Consider the following 19,629-nt stretch of genomic DNA (forward strand, 5'->3'; position numbering starts at 1 on the left):
TCTGACCTCGTTATATGTCAGAACTCATCCCGGTAAGGTCCTGGCTCATCGTAGGAGCGGGACGCCGAGTGGCCGAGAACCAAGAGGGTTGGAAAGTGAAATGAAGCCGAGTCGAGGAAGAAGAAACCCCTCGTCTAAGGTCCGACGAAGCCATAAAGGGCGCGAAAAGTAGATTGGGGCTAGTGTTCCTCGTAAGGCTGGCCATGGTCGAGCTTAGATCATGGCGCGCACGCGGTTGAAAAATGTACGACCGTGACACTTAGCACACTGTACCCTAAATGCACTTAAACAACACCATTTTCAAATGAGAATTGACAAAATAAAATATTGGAAAGGGAAATACTTCCCCATCCTATAATTTGTTCCCAAGTTGGTATTATGTCATCATGATGGAGAAAATCAGGGCCACATGTATTTTTGTGGTAATTTGAAAAAAAAAAGAAGAAGAAGAAGATTTGGTTGCAGCAGAGTTTTTAGTCTCTTCAACCTTAAGTGGTGTTGACCAGATAGCATCAATGGCCTATTAACCCATATGAGTTTTAACAGAAAACAACATATTGTGCAACAAAGAGTTGAAACTGAAAATATCCAAAAGCATTCCATCATTGACTAGCGATCTTCCAATATATCAAAACTAAAGAAGAATGCATATCTCTTGGAGTACCCCCCCGAATAACATCAAACTGAATAGGAACATATCAACATATGGTACAAAAATTATGAAAAGATCACTATACTGAAAGTAGAAATTGCCAATTAATGTGCTTTATAACAATTGAACGGCAGTTTAGATAGTGAAGAAAGGGAACAGCCAATTTTTTTGCAACCAATCACAAGCATTTAACTTTCCAAAACAAAGAAACTTTTCAACCAGATAAAATAAAATGATACATAAGGAATAATAGGACCCGATCAAGATGCCAAAGGTAGGGTTTAGAGAAGAATGGCTTAAGATTATCATTTATAGCAATTAAAAGGAAGCCTAATATTCTTTGAATGACCCTATTTTTCAGACTTGATTTGGGCTAGCTAGCTGGTGAAGAACAAGGTATCTTAAGGGGAATGCCAGAAGTGAGACAGCTATTGAGGAACTTGCAAATTTTCTTGATTCTAGATGTCGCACACTACATCACTATTTTCTCTTTTTTGCCTAATTGAAACCAACTGGAGTGTTTTCTTCTGTCATATCCTTGGTTGAAAAAGAGGAAATAACTGTTTATCCATAGTGTGAGTAATTTCTTCCTTATCCAAAAATCAAAATCAAGTAGAACCTTTCCGGGTATTGTTAATTCTAGTTCAATAACAACTTATGATACACGATAGAGCATGAAAGAAAGACAAAAGGCGTAAAATAATCAGGAGAGAAACCAAAATTCGTAACAATCTGTTTGCAAACGTGTTGAGGAGTTAATGAAAAAGTTTAAACAGAGAAGATAGCATAACAAAACCGCTGCTCAAGTTTCAAGTGGAAGTAACCTCGAGTGATATTGTATCACCCATGCCATGAAATCTATATGGAACGAAAGTTAAAATGAAACTAAAGCATGTGAGGAGTTACTTCCAACAACCAAAAGCGTGCTAAGATAAAATTAACCACAAATTACACTAACCTTAGTTCCAAAAGGACCAACGGGATGGTCTATATCAAGGATATCTCTTCCCTGCAAACATTAAACCAACTGAAATGAGACCCACCCCCAGAATGAGAAAGACATCAGAGGCCAGCCAAAATATTAACATATTATACCAGTCTCAGTTTGAAAACGGTCCGCACCAAATAAGAAAAATGAAAGCACGAAACGGAAAAGAAACGAGAAGTATCACCTCAAGTGCGGCTTCAAGCTCTTCGCGCTCGTGACCGGTTGCAATTGGCATTACATCCTCAACCTTCTTCTTGAGACCGGAATCAGCTAAACAAAATTAACAATCACGCGAGATCAATTCAACATTCGCACTCATATTACAGATTCATCCATACAGTCACTTACAGAGAGTGTAAAATGGAAAGAAAACAATAAGATCTACCAGAATCAGAGGCGTAATGGCGATGGAAGAGCGGAGCAGAAGGGGAAGGAGAAGCGTGAGATGAAGCAGCGAGTCGTGTGGCTTGAGAAATGCGTCCCAAGGAAGGGTTGGGGGATGATGAGGGAAGAGATTTTAGGGCTTTGAGCTGCGAAGAGAGCAATCTCCTCCACATGGTAGATTGTGATCGGTGATTTCTCCGGCAGTGATCTCAGGTCGCACCCCTTGGATTGGATTGGATTGGATTGGACTGGACTGGATTGGACGGCGAACTTCGGCGTCTGCGCTTTCGGAAATGGGACGAACAAGGAAGGAACAAGTCAAGAGTGGCTGGGCAGGGGGGTTTTGCCCAATGATTTGGCACGAGGGCAAAACGTCGCACGTGCCGCAGGATTTTTTATCATTATTATTATTTAAGTTTAAACCATATTTATTTTAGTATCTATACTTTCAATTTGATTTATTTTAGTTCATGTACGTTTAATCTATGGTCTTAATCGATTCGATGTTGATGTAATAATATAAACAAACGAATAATAATCTTTTTTTTTAATCTTGAGTGTATGAACTAAGTAATCTTACTTTCTTTTTTTTTTCTTTTTCTTTAGAAGATACTGTAAATTGATTATCAAATAAATTGATTAAAATACCATTTTGGTTACTGTAATTTCACATTTTATTTATTTTTTTTCTTGTACTTTCATGAGATTTACCTTGATTCTTATACTTTTAAAATGGTCGTATTGGTCTTGGATTTTTAAAAGAATCTTTTAATTTTATTTTAGATTTCATTTTCAAGATCCGTTTCATAGTATCAAGGTTGAAAGAGATAAATTGAAGAAGCATGACCACGCTCTATTGAATCAGTTAAACATAATATTTTATTTTCTCCAATATACTTATGAAAGAAAATACTTAATACTCAACATATCTGTGTCTTCTCTGATAAATCACTTCTTTTACTCTAGTCACTTCTTTAGTGTGGGGGCTAGGGAAAGGATTAATTCCTTAAAACTTCAGCAAATACTCTCTTTACGAAGCTAACTGCCTAACATAATAGCATGCAAAAATTGACTACGACACTAAATTTCTGTTGGGGTTTGTTTTGAACATTTTCGATGCAGAACTTGAAAGTTGCTAATCTAATGCTTGCAAAAGACAGACACCAAACAAGTTCAATCCCTTCAATTTGTTCAACCTTGTAAAACAAAATACAGTTGAATACATTGCTGTTGTCACAGTCAACCTTTTGACTGCTCCATCCTCACTAAGAATAAACCTGCAGAGGAAATATTGTAACTCATGAATGGATATCGAGCTTTAATATGATTGCAAAAGATCACGAGACACGAGTAGCTTTGTGAGATATTTGCAGCTGCTGCAACCTGGCACGAGACGAACTCAACAAAATGGCTGTTCATTTAACGATTTCAAAACTAGAAATATTAGACTTGATAAGAAATAGAGATTCATAAACAGTTTCTATGGAAGGAAAGGCTAAATTTTATTTCAACAAGGTCCTCGCATCAAGTTCATGAGCGAGACAAAACCCATTCGATCTCATGACATAATTGAGAAGATTAAGATAGAACTGATAAAATTTCATGCTCAGAGATGTATGTAAGTTGGCCCAAACATTCACATATGTCAAAGGAAAAGAAATATGCATGCTCGTGGGGAAAGTCATAGAAACCTTTGAAATTTTTTGAATTAGTGAGACTGTATCATGCTACCAAAATATCTACATCGGGTTTGGAGAAAGAATGCCTGCAAATTATAAACAACTCCATCATTAGTTATCCGCAAAAAGTTGTCTTTCGGAAGAGAATGTGGAAGGACCATGACTCATGTCCTATGTGCTCACCAGAGTCTAGATCAAGCTACAAGCACACTTTACTTTAATTTTAGCTGTCTCTTAAGATTGAGTACCTCCTCATTTTGATTCTACAAGTTAGATAAGCCAAATCAGAGCAAGAAGTAATTTTGGTTCATAAGTTGGTGAGTTATAAAAGCTCGTGTATAAAGCCTGAACAGTACGTTTCAAAATTTGGGGTTTGTGTAGCTGAATATTATTAACCTTTAAGATTAAGTGTATTCTTAGTTTAAGATACGCAAACTATATCAAATGTAAACTAGGTTTCCCAAATTCAGAATAGATAAACTTAACCCATGAGCTGTAGTCGAAAGCCCTTTACCGTCTTACAGTCACAATAATCTACAAACTTTTTTCAAATACCCATATAATCAATATGTAAGGTGAAATACCAAGCTTAAAAATTAAAAATCTTGAAATAAATGTGGCATATATTCAATAGTACCAAATGGTTAGAACAGATCATAGTACTAAGTACCGCATGCAACTTTTTCCACCACAAATCCGACCGTTCTTGCAATAGTCGCCACTCCATTGCCAGATCCCACTCAACAGTATTGGGCTGAGAGCAATGTGACGTGGATATTGCATTTTTCTGAGAGATGTGCGAACAAAATATTAAAAAAGAACACTAGAATTGTACTTTAAAATCGGCAAGGGATATTCTAATAAGCATGTACTATCATAATCAATATATAAAAGTGAGTTACCATCTCCATAGTATACTTTTGACGCAATAATTTTGGGAGGGACAGATGGCCAACAAAATTGACTCGTTTGCTAGAATCGGCTAAGAATCCTCTGCTACCAACTACGGGTCTAAAACCACTGCAATTAAACATGGCAATAGAACCTTTATTTCTTTAAGGCCAAATCTAAATATGGTGTTAGCAATATTTCAATAGAAATATTAGGCCTTTTTCCTTTTTCTTTTTTTTATGAGTACAACAAAGATGGAGAGGGTGGATTAAACCTCCAACTTCTAGGAAAGGAACAAGATGTCTTAACTGGTTTGACAATATCGGACGTATTATTAGATATTAAGTAATAGCAAAATAATAATAACTTAGGGGGAAGTATTTATAAATGAAAGGTTAGAGAGATATGGATAAGTAGAATTTGTGAGAATAATTTTGGGAGAGTCCATGCTTCCCAAGTTTATCGTAATCTTCCTTCCTATATTGTAATACATTTCAGAGTATTTTCTGTCAATTTCCATTGCAAGATATCAGGTTCCTAAAATATGGCATATATACAAATAAAAAAATCAATGAAGTCGATATTTGTTTTCTTAAGAAATGGAGAAATCAATATTACCTCCCATCAGAAGTTGAAAGCATTAGACATCTCTTCGTCAAATCTGACAAGGCAGTTTCAGCTGCTGCCTTTGACTTGAAAATAACTAAAGCCTTGCCTGAAAAGACATGAAAAAATCAGTTTCCATGTTCTGCTACACGGATGTTCGAAATTGAATATAACCTCAAGTTTTTATCCCAAAAAAAATTTAAAAAATATAAGAATACCATAGTGTGGATTTGAAATCGAACTGCACGGCAACATGTTGGCATCAACCTTTTGCTTGAGAGCCTTTTGAACTAATTCCTGCCAAGAAAAATAGAATGAGAATCAATACAAATGATTATAAAGATTCTGCACAGTTGGTCCCCCAAATTTCACTTCCCATCTGATTCAAGATGTCCTACGATTTCAAGCCACCTTTTTCTTACTTTGTGGGCATATTTTATAGCCTATGTAACAGTCAGAATGATTGTTCACGAGGTACTATGATCAGATGGGTGATTTTGTAAATACATCTATAAGTTATAACAAATAAAAAACTAAGATTTAACAAATGATTTCACCGTTCTAACGATCAACTACTGTTTAATTTTGTGAAACACATCTACCTCCACTTCTGATGATGAAAGTGTTGAATCCAGATTTTCCAATAAGACAAGTGTTCCCACTTCTTGAGCTTGTCGCAATCTGTGCTCCCAAGGCTACAAATTTATACAAGAAGGCAACGCTTGTTAATAACTTAAGGTGTAAGAAACAAAAATTAAATAATTAATCGAGTTGATTATTTTTTTTTAGTAGATTAATTTAATAACTTTTATTACCTTGCCAATTAGTATTTTCGGTTTCATTAGTCATTTTCATTTTCTAGTAAAACTATTAATAGCCAACACTTGGTATCCCGGGGGATTTTTTGAACATCAAGAATATAGGGGGTTTAAGGGAGTTTTGTGTCCTCTATGAGATGAAATTTTAAGTTTTCATAGATTAATTTACAATATAGAAAACAGGTGATGAAGGCGAGTTTATTGGGACAATAGCAGCACTTATCCTGGTAATCAATCTTATATGGCCAGAGTGATCCGATGGTCCAAATCAAACTATAATTAGCAGTAGTCAACACCAAACATGACTACATGTGTATGGAAAAGGGAACTTACCGGTTGCTTGAACCATTTACTTCTGTCCTGCAAACATCATGACACAAAGGAATTATGAAACAGTAGTGGTTTAAAACTACTGATTGATTCTACAACATTTTAAAAAATGCAAAATTGAAGTATTGCTGCTTACTATGGTGTGGCTAAACTCTAAACCTTAAATCCTAACTGACCAAGTACTTACAATTATTAGCTTCTTGGTGACCTGCAAAAGTTGAGTGCTTTTACACCTTCTCTTATCTTGAATAAGCTTGAGTTGAGGTGCTGCTCTTTTAGAAATCTCACTTGCCTTCACATTGTAGGCTCCTTTCACAGATCCAACATTTCGACCATTGCCATCTGAAAGAAGTTTCGTCTTCTTACAAGGTGACACCTCCACCTGAATTGTTGGTGACAAATCTTAGAAACCTCTCACTCTGGAATTGTTTTGATCCTGATAAATTTTCTTGGTCTCAATGTCACTTCTATATTAACAAGAACTTTGTGCTGCAAGGTCTTGCAACCATTAAAAAAGAGCACCAATTCTTGTTCTCTAGATAAGCATTTCTTTAATTCTGAACAGGTAGGAACGAAAAAACTATGAAATAAATGGAGTTGAGAAAATAAAACATAAGCCATATACATTGTCTGAACTGGCCATTTGACTTTTGCTTCCACAAATTATTTCTCGTCCAAACTTGGGAAGACTAGAATTTCCACCAAGCTCCCCCATGGTTTTTTGGTTACTCTGCCTTGCATCTGGTTCTCTATTAAAAAGGCACTCCACTGCAGCGAATAGACAATATTGTTAAAGTGTGACTAACGGCAGGCTATGTTTGAGGGTGTCATTCACGGCTAGTAAGTACTCTCCTCTAAAAAATTCTCACGTGTGAAAATAACATAAAAATATTTTTTAAAAAAGTCAAAACTATTTTAAAGTGCTTCTGAGAAAGTACTTGAAGAGTACTTTTGACACAAGATAATTAAGAAATAATCAAAAGTACTTTTAAGAACGTACAGAACTAAACGTCAAACGTCTAAGTAAGTTTTTACTGATTACCTTTTACTAAAATGAAAGAAAAAAACACATATTTTACGAGCACTCTCAAACTAGAAAGACAAGAAAAATAATAAGAGGCAACTTCTAATTTGCTGAATTTCTAGCAATTTATAAGTTATTATTTTTATACAAAGCTCAAAATATAATGCACTTATTACAAAAACATTATGGTTGTAAATGCTTAGTTTTCAACAAGCATAGCCTTTTAAGGCCAGAGCTTCTCCTTGAAGAATATAATTACGCAGAACTACATGCTGATTTGAAGTGTGATGAAAAGTGACTGATGTCTAACCTTTAATATGATCAATTTCATCTGGAAAGTCCTCTAGGATCATGCATTTTTTAACATCATAAGTACGGTAGAAAATATAATCTGCCGAATTCAACTCCGCGTCGGATGGCTGAGGATTTCTCCCATCCTTGAGGGTGCAAACAACATTGCATTTTCTAATAACTTCTTCCTAAATTACAGAAGTAAAAGTCGGGTGAATAGAGGAAAGGTAATATTGGATACTTAGCAGAACTTTGAAGAGTTCGTTTCCACATTTGCAGAGGATTAATATTAGTCCAGGACAATGTAATTAGGAGTTTCAAATTGTTCCCAAGTTAATATCTGGTTACCATCAATTGAGCACTGAGCTAGTTATATCTCTCGTCAAATCGATCTTATTCTATGTAACATCTATTTATGTTAAAGATTAAAAGCTCTTAAACTATAGGTTGCATAGACTGGTTATCCTAAACATCACATGAAAACTAAAGCTTGCATAATCATGAATGAACTCTAACCTCCAAGCTCATAGACAAAATGAAAAGTTTTGCAAGATGATAGGTACATATTTCATGCTTAAAGGAAGAGTTAAGAGCTCACATAAAAACCGTATATCAGGCAAAGATCACATACCAATGCTAAAACAATTGAATAGTTAGAAATCCCCTTCGCTACTGCAGCCTATACCATGAAAGCCAGAATTTAAATTTGCTTATGCGTGAAAAATTCAACTTACCAAAAGATAACATTTGGAAACACCAGCACTCTCGCCAGAAGCCAAGAATATCTCATTCCAACGTGGCTCAAAATCTCTCGGAAAATCACGTAGTTCAATTGGACGCATAAAACGCACCACCTTGACCTTCTGTTCGTGAGCTCTCGTTTCAAACATTTTCACAAGCCTGCCTATGGTGGTTTCACAGTCACCTCTGTGGTAAATGTACACACAATCATAAAGAAAGTATTCCAACCCATTGCATAAAAATGATTCGTAGAACTGATACCCCTTCTCCTTTACAACTTTAGTCTTCAAGCCCCACTTGAATCCAAATTCATTTTTCACATTCCTTTCTCCAACATGCAACATTGTCTATACAAAATACGGTAATAAAGAGAAAAGTCATATCAAGACAAAACGTATGTACTGAAAAGCGTAGGAAGTTCGAGATATCAATAAAACTAAAGACAACGAAGTAACAAGGAGACCAAGTCTTGAGTAATATAACTCGAACAGTCCCACAAGTAGAATAAAAACTAACGACATTCATAAACCCGGATGTGGAGCAATTTTGAATTAGCCACTACACAAGCTCGATACAGAATGTTAAAATATCCAAGAGAGAGATCTACTTTTGTTTCTATCTTATTGTCTAGCCTAATTTTACCTGACCAAAAATTCCCTGTTAGTTAATACCTTTACTGGCCTCTCGACGAGTTTCATTTTTTGTCCATAAGCTCTCCTCGCTACTGTAATAATTTCAAATGTCTTTTTATACACTGGCCCGGATGATTACCTGAACCAAAACTTCCATGTTAGTTAATACCATTACTGGCCTCTTCACGAGTTTGATGGCCCAATAATCTGCTCCACATCTTCTTAATAATTACAGATGAAAAAAAATGGAGTCCGTTTCAATCATAATAACAATTTATTTGGTGCGGGTTTCAAAGACGACAGAACGATGACAACATCAAACCCTACAAAGAGCCCACAGTAATGGAACAATCAGAAGAGTGAAACTCAAAGACCTAATAACAAGAATATCGGAGAGAAATGAAGAGCAAGAGAAGACACAGAACTCCATTTCATTTCAAACAAGCAAGACGGGAGGTGAAAGTTCTTCAAAAGACAACATCGAACCCTACAAAGATTGTCGAAAACAGCAGAGAAATGGGGCAGCAGCGTCATTGACGAAGAGGCAGAGCGTGATCAGAAAGAATGTTTACCTCTGAGGTAGAGAAGAAGAACTGGTTATCCGAAGAAGCTAAATCGGAAGGATCGAAGAATCAAAATGGCGACAGTAGAGAAAGCGTGATGGTCGTGGGAGCGGGAATGAAGAGAATGTTGGATATAATATTCTCGCGGGAAATTTGATATATACAACGCTTCGTCTAACGGAAATAATGGTCCCATTGGTAATTTCTTGTTTCTCACGTTATTGGGAGTGTTTATAAATTGGGTGGACATTTTAAATTTAATCTAAATGTTCTAGTCGTAAATTTATTTCATCCAAATAATTTTTATTAAATTATAAACTCGACCATAAAATATTTGAATTGGACTGGTTCAAATTATTCATGCCACTTATTTAAAATATTGTATAACCAAAAAAGATAAATGATAATATGGTAACATTTATTTATATATTGTCCAACACTCTATCAATATTGATAAGTTGATTTTTATTTAGGTAGGGAGAGGGTACATTAAAAGAAAATCTTTAAAATATTATTTTTTAAAGACATGGTAGAATAGATAATTCACGAAGAATTATTAAATGAAACAAAATTGAGTAAAAAAATAGTTTTAAAATTAATAATAAGTTCGAATTTGTTAGGTTCAACCAAACTTATAAAATTTCTATTTTTATTTGAATTCAACCCAGTAAAGGAATAAAAGATTTACAAATCTACGTTGGTACTTGACACATCATGGTACTAGAATAACTAGAACAGTACTCTTCTAGTATACATTCACACATCAAACAACTGAATAAAATACCAACCTTTGTGTAGATTTCATTAAATAATTTATAAAAATTAACGTGAGAAAACTAAAACAGTGTCAATGACAAAAATAAAATGTTGGATTTATAACCGTTACAAATTTTGTATTACTCTAAGAATAGTTTGATTTTAAAATTGTCAATTTGGTGCTTTATCATTTGGATAAATATCGCGAAACTTTTATTATCGTTTCAAATACATAATAATGAATTAATGCTTTATATTCACTCATGATCTACCTAAAAATCTACCAATTCCTCTCATGCTTTTTATTCTTTTTTAAACTTTAATGCAATCAACTAATCAAATAGAAAATATCAATTAATTGCCACAAATACATTAGGTATGATGAACCTGTATCATTCACAATGTTAAAATTGGAAAGAAAAATAAGGTATTACAATTTATTAACCACAGGGACAACTCATAAAACTCAACTAAATTATAAACGAGATTGTAACTTCGAAACTATAAAGATCAAATATTTGACGATTTAGGCATAAAAAATAAATATAAAACATAAAATAAAGAGAAACCAAAACTCAGCATAAATAAATAAGTTAGATATTAATCAAACAAAAACATTACCAACCAACATTTAGCAGCTTACCGCTTAACTTCCTTAGTGGCGGACCCCACGCGGGCCCACCCAACAGAAAATTCAGTCCACCAATAACAACAACCACGTCCTCCACCAAACACATCTTATCCCCAAAAAAAAATAATTAAATTACTTTTACGAAATTACATCTTTACCCTCCCCACCTACCCCCACTCTCATCCCACTTTACATTACACCCACCTCCCAAGTAACACAACCCACGAAAACCGACACCATGCCACCGGAATCGCCGGCGCCGGAGACTCCTCCGAACTTCTGGGGCGATCAGCCGGAGGAGGAATTCTACGCCTCCCAAGGCGTCCGCAACTCCAAATCCTTCTTCGAGACGCCGTATGGGAAGGTTTTCACTCAGAGCTTCATCCCTCTGGACTCGCCGGAGATCAAGGCCACCGTCTACATGACCCACGGCTACGGCTCCGACACCGGCTGGATGTTCCAGAAGATCTGCCTCAGCTTCGCCTCCTGGGGCTACTACTCCGTCTTCGCCGCCGACCTCCTCGGCCACGGCCGATCCGACGGCCTCCGCTGCTACCTCGGCGACATGGACAAAGTCGCCGCCGCCTCCTTATCCTTCTTCCTCCACGTCCGCCGCAGCGACCCCTACAAACACCTCCCGGCGTTCCTCTTCGGCGAGTCCATGGGCGGCGCCGCCACGATGCTGATGTACTTCCAATCCGACCCGGACGAGTGGACCGGCCTAATCTTCTCGGCGCCGCTCTTCGTCATACCGGAGAACATGAAGCCGAGCAAGCTCCGGCTGTTCCTCTACGGCCTCCTCTTCGGCGTCGCCGACACCTGGGCTGCGATGCCGGACAATAAAATGGTCGGAAAAGCGATTAAGGATCCGGAGAAGCTGAAAATCATAGCGTCGAACCCTAGAAGGTACACGGGGCCGCCGCGGGTGGGGACGATGAGGGAATTGGTTAGGGTTACGCAGCACATTCAGGACAACTTCTCGAGGGTTACGGCGCCGTTTCTGACGGCTCACGGCACGGCGGACGGGGTGACGTGTCCGTCGTCGTCGGAGCTTCTGTACGGGAAGGCGGCGAGCGTGGACAAGAGCTTGAAGCTGTACGATGGGATGTACCATTCTCTGATTCAGGGGGAGCCGGATGAGAATATGGAAATTGTGCTGAGGGATATGAGGGAGTGGATCGATGAGAGGGCTCGCAAATACGCATCTCACAAATCGAAACCCTAAAATTCGAATCCAAGAAGAAGAAGAAGAAAGATCGCGATAATGGCGACGGTGGGAATGGATAGCCAAAAATGACACAAATGGTAAATTTGATGCGTTTTCTGGGTTAACAATTTCGTAATAGCAATTTACTTTATTGACTTTCTTTCTCTTATTTTACTTTATTATATTAAAAAACAATAAACTTGATTCCTAATGTAAGATTTCTTTTAGGTTTAGCTCGATCACTTTTATTTTATACTAATATTTGAGTATCCAAACAAGTTATACAAATGTGGTCGTGCAAATATTTAAGTTTGGAGAAGAAAAATTCAGGTCCTATTTTGGTTTTTGGAGATTCAAGTTTGTTCCAAGTTTTAAAAAGTTTTCGTGTAAAATTCATTCCACATTTGTTTAATAAAAGTGAGTCGTGGGATACGAACTCATGAGCCAGAAACATATATCAATTACTGCTGATTTAAGCTAGCAAAATTTATTGCTACATTAGTTCTTTATTCCCACATTAGTTCCTTAATACACGTTCAAAATCAATGTTTTTCTTTTTAAGAAAGTTTATCAAGATAAGAAGTTAATATTCCATGATCAACCCTTAAAAAAAATAAAATCCCATGGCCATGATTAAAGAAAGTTGATAAACTAAAATATATTAATTTTTAAAGTTAAGAGGCAAAATGAATTAAGTTATTTTTTTAAATTTTTTTTAAGCAAATGGAATTGAGTTACTACATTATTTTTCAAGAATAAAATTCTCGCGCCTTCTTTTCACACGGGCCGAAGTATGGTTAGCCCAAAAAACTTGCCAAGCGGTCATGGGCTCACTTTTGTGGCCCACTTTGAGCTCCAAATTGTGCAATGGAGCAAATTTTCCATACCAAATAAACTCCAAAGAATAATGATGAGAAAAAAAATCCTCCAAATTCGTCTTTATTATTATTATTTTTTACAACATTTTAATTGATGATAACACTTTGACCTATTGAGTTTGCTCAAGTCAGCAATTTATTTACCCATCTTGTCATAATTCCACCTTATTTGAAAACTGAAATTCATTGTTGGACCAAAATTTTATTATTTTTTTAGTAAAATAAATTAAGAACTAGGAGTTTTAAACTCCAACTTTAAAAAGAAAATAGTAGATAACATCTCAATTTCCATGGAATTAAAATGTTTGAAAATTGGTAGGTTAACATATAAGAAGAAGAATGTTAGATTAATAATTAAAATATAATACTATTAAAGAGATGCCCTTTAATTCTTTAAATAGAGAATGTCTATCTGTGTTGTTTGACAACTTTGTAATTTCCATACTTTGAATTTGTTGGACAACTATAGTTATTTTAAATTGATCTCATATTAAATTAATTTTAATGCATGTAGATGGTAATACTGACAGGTATTTAATTCCCATGTGATAAATAAGTCTATGCCCAATACAACTTTTGATAGATACTAAACATAGAGAATCATTTTTAATATCAATTCAAAAGGGAAAAAAATGAGTAAATATCTTTGGAACAATATTTGGATGTTGATTTGAGGACGTACCATTCAAAAATTGATACCTCTTTGAAATTTTTTAAAAGCAAAAATATTATCTAATTTTTTCTTTTACCTTTCTTCCTCTATTTGTAAAAAAGTTAATGATGGTCAGTAAAATTTTAGTATTGATCGGTAATCACCTAAATAATTCATATATTTATTATCATTTATAATTATATTTCAGTTGACAATTATACCGATATTTGAATGGAAAAAATATGAATGACCCTTCATATTCTACGTGTAAACGTTTGTAGGACCAAATTTTTGGTAGGCAGCAAACCTGTTATGCTTTACTACTATTGTTATTTATATCATGAAATAAAACTTCTATCAACTTACATATTGATATATTTTTTTCCCAAAATCTTCGGAACACAAAAAGTTTGGTATTGATATGTCCAAAAAAAAATTGAATTGAGTAGGGTAGATGGAAGGTTAGATTTCGAATAGTCATTCAATCATTAATAAAATAAATAAATAATATTGTCGATATATTTTTAGGGAATTAATTTAAAATGATTTTCTTAATTAAGAAATTGAAAATAGAATATTTAACACGGGATGTTCTCACGTGCGGTGTCAAAAGACGATTCTGAACCGTCAATTCTCCTCGCGATTTTGATTGAAAAATATTCTGTTGCCACGTGTATTAATAAGAACCGTTTGTACTGGGCCCCACGCTGGTCCTTCCCAGGGACAGGACGGTTTCAGGGAAATTGATCAGAACCGAGCCGTTGGAGGCGTCCGCATCCATCAAAAAATGGGATAACATAATATGTAGAAACTCGAAAATTGAATAATATATTTAAATAAACGATTTAGAGATATTTTAAAAAGGATTCAATATTAATTTGATAAAATAATTGAGCGGCTAAAGTTAATCATTGCGCTGGCTTGTGCTATAAATATTAATGTTAAATGTTAATAATTCATTTGCCTTTTGGACCCTACTGTTAAAGTTGAAGAAAACACTGTTTCAAAAACAAAACCCTTCCTTTTTAACTACGGATTATTTTATTACGTTTTCTCCCTCTTGAGTAGTTAGTCATTTGCTCCCCACTCCTTCTCCTTCTTCCCCACTCCTTTTCCTTCTTCTCCACGTTGGACGTTGATAATGTTGTTGCAGCTGACAAAATCAAAGACAACATTATTATGTATGGTTCGTGGTTTCATCATCAGAACGTTTTGAAGAGTTATCAAGCACAAAATTGGAGAGGACACCCATTTGCGATTTCTTGGGATGGCTCTTCATTTTCGTTGCATCCTAGTTGAGAGAACTTCCATGGTCCAGAGGCAAGGATGACGGAGCTGAAGGTGGGCGACGATGGAGGTACTAGCAGTAACGATTAGTTCGAACATCGTTATGAAATCTGTGGAGGCTATTAGTCTTGATTGTAGTGAGATTCCATGACTAGCATGATTTGAGGAATTTTCTCAATCGCTTCTTGCATGTTGCATGTCATGGCGGATAATAAGGTAACTTTGGAGACAACTATTTCTCTTCCAATTCTAAATAGGATACAATAATTGACAAATCTCTCCATTAATTGAGGAGTCTCCTCCGACATATTGAATGAGGTTGAGGATGTTATGACTTTGAGGAAGGTGTTTAGTGGTCTAAAATTTGTTCACGTTCCTAATTCTTTCAAGGTCAAGTCTGTCATTTCTTAGTGTTTCTCTGTTCTTTGAGATAATTATTTTCCTTCGTGTATTTTGATTGTGGTGCACGATGGCCACTTTTCTGATGTAAATGTTCATTTAATAAAAAAAAATGAAAAAAAGGCAACCCTCCCTCCCTCTCTCCATATTTATTTATAGATTTAAATATTATTTTGGTCTATTTTAGTTTTTATACTTTGGAAATATCCATTTTGGTCTCTAATTTTAAAAAATAATCATTTTGATACGTTCAATTTCATTTTTTAATCTCAATTTTATTTTATCACAATTTCATAATAACATTTCACCCCCTTACCCTTTTTTTTAAACATATTTAAAAATGAAAATTTGAGAAAATGCCTCATGCTTTTTTTTTCTGGAGCTGATGCAATGCGTTAATGTGTTTGGATATATGATGTGAACATTTGGTTAATAATTTCAACGGCATATATTACGTAAAAAAATTTGATATTAAAGTTCATGAGAAGAACATTGTTACTTTTATTTTAGAAAAGTATGAAGTTCCAAAAAAAAAAAAAAAAGACAACTCAAGTTGAGTTTTATATGGTCATATAGGATAGCTAAAAGAGTACCAACATTCTAGATTGGTCAAATCAACCTTTTTTTATTCAACAAAACAAGATGCAAGAGCGGAGATTTCAATTACTGATATTTTGATCAAAATATATATTTGAATTGGTCGAATTGTGCTGGTTGACATTTAGACCTCGTTTACTTACCTGCAATCGTAATCAATGAATCGTAATGAAAATTTTGATTCCCTTTGAGGGTGTTTACGGTAGGAATGTAATCAAATGGTGAGACCCACCTCAAACTTTGTAATCTCATTGCACTCCTCCAACTCATCAATCTCATTCTCATTCCTTATTTTGTGAACCTCATGTATATAAATGTACCACTTTTATCCTTCCTCTCTCGTCTATGGATTAAACCCATATAATTTTTGATTAGTGATTTTATTATATAATATTAATATTAATTAATATCAATAAATTTTTTAAATAGATATTATTACTTTTAAATATTAGAATAATAAAACTTAATAATATGTTTTTATTAAAGTTTGGTTGTTCTAATAAAAAAATATTTTATTTGATGTAATTTTATTTTAATTATTCGTTATATATTAATATTAGATAAATTGTTATAATAAGAAATATTTACTATCAATAATATAGTAATAAATTAAAATAAAATTTATTATTATTGTAATTTAAAAAATATCAGCACAATAATATATTTGTAATTGGCTAAAAAGAAGAAAGTGATATATTTGTAATTGTCATATATCTGATCCTGATTCCGATTCCAGTTTTAGAAAACAACATCAAACCAATTCTGATTACAATTCCAGAAAATTTTTAATAAACAACATCAATGGAATAACATTACTATTCCAATTGGTTTTCATTACGATTGCCGTTAAGGAAACATGACCTTAATAAAAAACAATAATAGAAGTTAATTTTATTTAACATCCATGAGAATGTAAAGTTACTACATTTGTTTTAATTATGTATTAAATTTATTCTATTTAATGAAAATTTATGATAAGATTAAAGTGTCAAATTCAAACTCGAATATAATATAAAATCAAATTAAAAAAATCACACACAAATTTAGTTTAGTGAAGATTTTATTTATAGGTAGAATAGAAAATACAAAAATGGTTAAAAGAAAAATATGGCAAAATCATATGGCCTGGCGTGTTATTTAGGGCGGCGCTACGCTCTCTGAAACGGTGGCTCCGACCAAAACTCCAAAACGAGTCGTATTTGACCATCAAATTTGATTGTGAAATTAAATTCTGAAACCCCACGAAACTTCATCTCTTAATTTCATTTCCAATTTGACCAACCGAATCTGGAATCTAATTCTCCAATTGGAATTGGCTTACCCATTCTTAAATTCCAATCACGTCGCGATCATTCCCACCAATAATAAATTACATCGCTATTTTCTTCTTCTTTAAAAAAAGAAAAAAAAAACTATCATACGAATCATGGTTATTGGCATACCATCTACACTGAAATAATTTTTAAAAATAGTTTTGTTGGTATGTTAATATATAAATTAAATTTATCTGATTCATCGATTTAAGTTTTGGGATTGAATGACAGTTTGTTAATCATTAACGTAGTATTACAGCGATAGTATGAGAATAAAAATTAGAATTCACGATTCTCCCATCATAAATTGAACAGTTGATAGACGTTTATATTTTTGAGCCAATGAAATTGCATTCAAAATTCAAATGTGGTAACTTGTAAAAGGAGGTAGGTGGGCCGGGGAGAGAGAGAGAGAGAGGTGGGGTTGCTTTAGCTTGCAAGCACGAGAAACAAGTTTCCCAAAAGCAATTTGTATTTGAATTTTGAATTTGTTTTATTCCTAAAATTGGTCCACTTTTATTTTCTTTTTTGGAACTTAGGGCTGTACTGCACAGATTCCGTGGCAGCTTCCTTTTCCAATGAAAATGATTTATTATTTTCATCTTCATTTCCATTTTTGTAATCTAGTTTTTTCAAAATAATGTATATTTTTTCAATAGGGATGGATCATGGAATGTCTCGAGATGAATAGTATAATAATACGATAGATTAATTTAACTTCTTTATTGTGAGCAGAAGAATCAGTATGTTCTGCTCTAGATCTCTACTAATTTAAAAATTATATATTATTTTAGTTCTTGTATTAATAAAATGTCTATTTTAGTTAGTCTCTATATTTTTAATTATTCAAATTTATTGAGATGTAGCCATAAATTTGTATCAAGAAGATTTTAATTGTGTATAAAATTTGTGTTGATATGGATCCAAATTCTCACTTTTTAAAACTACCGTGATCGGATATATGTTTTGAAAGTACAATATGAAAAAAAAAAGACAAAAGCACATTGAACAAAATAATATTTAAACATTCTTTCAGTTCATCAATTGTATTCTAGTGAGGATCAAACCATCAATCTTTAGAGATGGTAATTGATACCTTTATTGAATTTGACCATATTTGGATCCATGTTATATTTTTGTAATTTAATTGTTGAGATATCTATATATGAATTGAATTTACCTTAAACTATTAGCTTAAGGTTTTGGATTGATCGATCATTTAATCATATTTAATATTGTACCAGATCCTATGTTATCATTTCCACTTGTTGGATCTTGTACAACTTTTCAACAACTTTCCAAAAATTACAAGTGAGGGGAGTATTGACATATCTATATATAAATTATATTTTTACAATAACAAACCATTAGAAAGAATTCGACCATAAGTGATCTTAATTGAGAAGAAAATCAGAGTCAAAGTACATAGGAAAAGCTTAATTCCAGCCAAAGAAGCATCACAGTGCCATGGCACTCGCAGGACAGAGATGAGAGCAAAAATTCGAAGAAGTAACACCATCACACCGCATCATCACAGCACTTGTAGACGAAGATTGAGCTTTTATCTCATAATTACAGCGCCGCAGCGCCACAAACGGGTAAAGAAATCTATCAACTGAAGAGATGATTGCACAGGAAATTTTGAAGACATACCTATTCGAAGAGATACTTTTCCACCATTGTCAGCCAAAATGAAGCTCCGTACATAGCTTATGCAGTGGGGAGCTGCACGGTAGGTGAAGGAATCGAAGGAGTCTTGGTTGCTGGAGGAAATTGCTCCACAGCTTCAGCAAGTTAATGGCGTGGATCTATCAAATTAGATGTTAGTTGCTTTTATTTATTTTTTCCTTAACAAAGAACATTAATTTAATAGGTATTTTTAAAAAGTCACAACTATTCAATATTTCAAATACAGCATATATTTAAAATTTTCAGCATGCTTTACTTTACATTAAATTCAAATAACCATTTTTGTAGAATTTAATATTTATGTTATTTAGAAACACACATTTATTTTAGGATATTTATATATCTCTTCACTTAATTACTCGCTCTGATTATTTCTTAATTTTTTTAATACATACCTAATAAATAAGTTCTCGTAAGGAGAATTTGTAATGAAAAGAACTTTAGAAACAATTCGAAAATGGCGATAAAAGATAAATTCTTGAATATTGTTTTTTATTTCCTACGTCACCCAATCAAAGGTATATAAAATATTCGTGTATCCACTGGTCATTGCATTATTTTATCTAAGTAGCCATCGGGTACTGAAAATAAAATATAATTTAATTTGTCACTTCCTCAAAA

General features: G+C 34.1%; 2 protein-coding genes and 1 pseudogene across 11 annotated transcripts; 1 reads left to right on the forward strand and 2 right to left on the reverse strand.

Moving 5' to 3' along the window:
- Positions 1–1,502: 1,502 nt before the first annotated feature.
- LOC148207504 (cytochrome c oxidase subunit 5b-2, mitochondrial-like) lies at positions 1,503–2,350 on the reverse strand. The gene is made up of 3 exons (XM_088118425.1): positions 2,026–2,350; positions 1,825–1,910; positions 1,503–1,661 (listed from the first exon to the last, which is right to left on the reverse strand). Exons 1-3 carry the CDS (start codon positions 2,195–2,197, stop codon positions 1,590–1,592), a joined length of 330 nt encoding a protein of 109 aa, XP_087974551.1. The 5' UTR covers positions 2,198–2,350; the 3' UTR covers positions 1,503–1,589.
- An 844-nt stretch (positions 2,351–3,194) lies between these two features.
- On the reverse strand, positions 3,195–9,712 carry LOC111021034 (protein ANTI-SILENCING 1). Of its 10 annotated transcripts, XR_015787842.1 has the most exons (15): positions 9,609–9,701; positions 9,076–9,175; positions 8,398–8,751; positions 7,683–7,851; positions 6,974–7,116; positions 6,536–6,730; positions 6,352–6,378; positions 5,803–5,895; positions 5,419–5,497; positions 5,213–5,309; positions 4,606–4,723; positions 4,374–4,490; positions 3,887–3,966; positions 3,716–3,789; positions 3,195–3,301 (listed from the first exon to the last, which is right to left on the reverse strand). XR_015787842.1 is itself a non-coding variant. In XM_088118421.1 (14 exons), exons 2-13 carry the CDS (start codon positions 9,100–9,102, stop codon positions 3,916–3,918), a joined length of 1,470 nt encoding a protein of 489 aa, XP_087974547.1. In that variant the 5' UTR covers positions 9,103–9,175; positions 9,609–9,701; the 3' UTR covers positions 3,195–3,789; positions 3,887–3,915. The 10 variants fall into 10 exon arrangements, 2 of the variants coding, with proteins under 2 accessions (XP_087974547.1, XP_087974549.1); XR_015787844.1 differs by having other exon boundaries at positions 3,195–3,789; positions 3,887–4,490; positions 8,398–8,590; positions 8,666–8,751; XR_015787845.1 differs by lacking the exon at positions 4,606–4,723.
- Positions 9,713–11,190: 1,478 nt separating this feature from the next.
- Positions 11,191–12,348, forward strand: LOC148207505 (caffeoylshikimate esterase pseudogene; annotated as a pseudogene).
- Positions 12,349–19,629: the final 7,281 nt, after the last annotated feature.

Source organism: Momordica charantia, unplaced genomic scaffold, assembly GCF_013281855.1.
Source record: "Momordica charantia cultivar OHB3-1 unplaced genomic scaffold, Mcharantia_2.0 BLBB01000151.1, whole genome shotgun sequence".
In the NCBI taxonomy this organism is placed as follows: Eukaryota; Viridiplantae; Streptophyta; class Magnoliopsida; order Cucurbitales; family Cucurbitaceae; genus Momordica; species Momordica charantia.

Bases quoted from the DNA above. Each gene is read 5' to 3' on its own strand.
- LOC148207504 (XM_088118425.1), bottom strand. From the start codon at position 2,197: ATGTGGAGGAGATTGCTCTCTTCGCAGCTCAAAGCCCTAAAATCTCTT. The intron at 1,911-2,025 runs GTAGATCTTATT...AATTTTGTTTAG, and splicing joins CCATTACGCCTCTGATTCTG to CTGATTCCGGTCTCAAGAAG. The intron at 1,662-1,824 runs GTGATACTTCTC...TAATGTTTGCAG, and splicing joins AGCTTGAAGCCGCACTTGAG to GGAAGAGATATCCTTGATAT.
- LOC111021034 (XM_088118421.1), bottom strand. From the start codon at position 9,102: ATGAAACTCGTCGAGAGGCCAGTAAAG. The intron at 6,379-6,535 runs GTAAGTACTTGG...TGATGTTTGCAG, and splicing joins TCACCAAGAAGCTAATAATT to GACAGAAGTAAATGGTTCAA. The intron at 3,967-4,373 runs GTACTTAGTACT...TCTAACTTGTAG, and splicing joins GGTGGAAAAAGTTGCATGCG to AATCAAAATGAGGAGGTACT.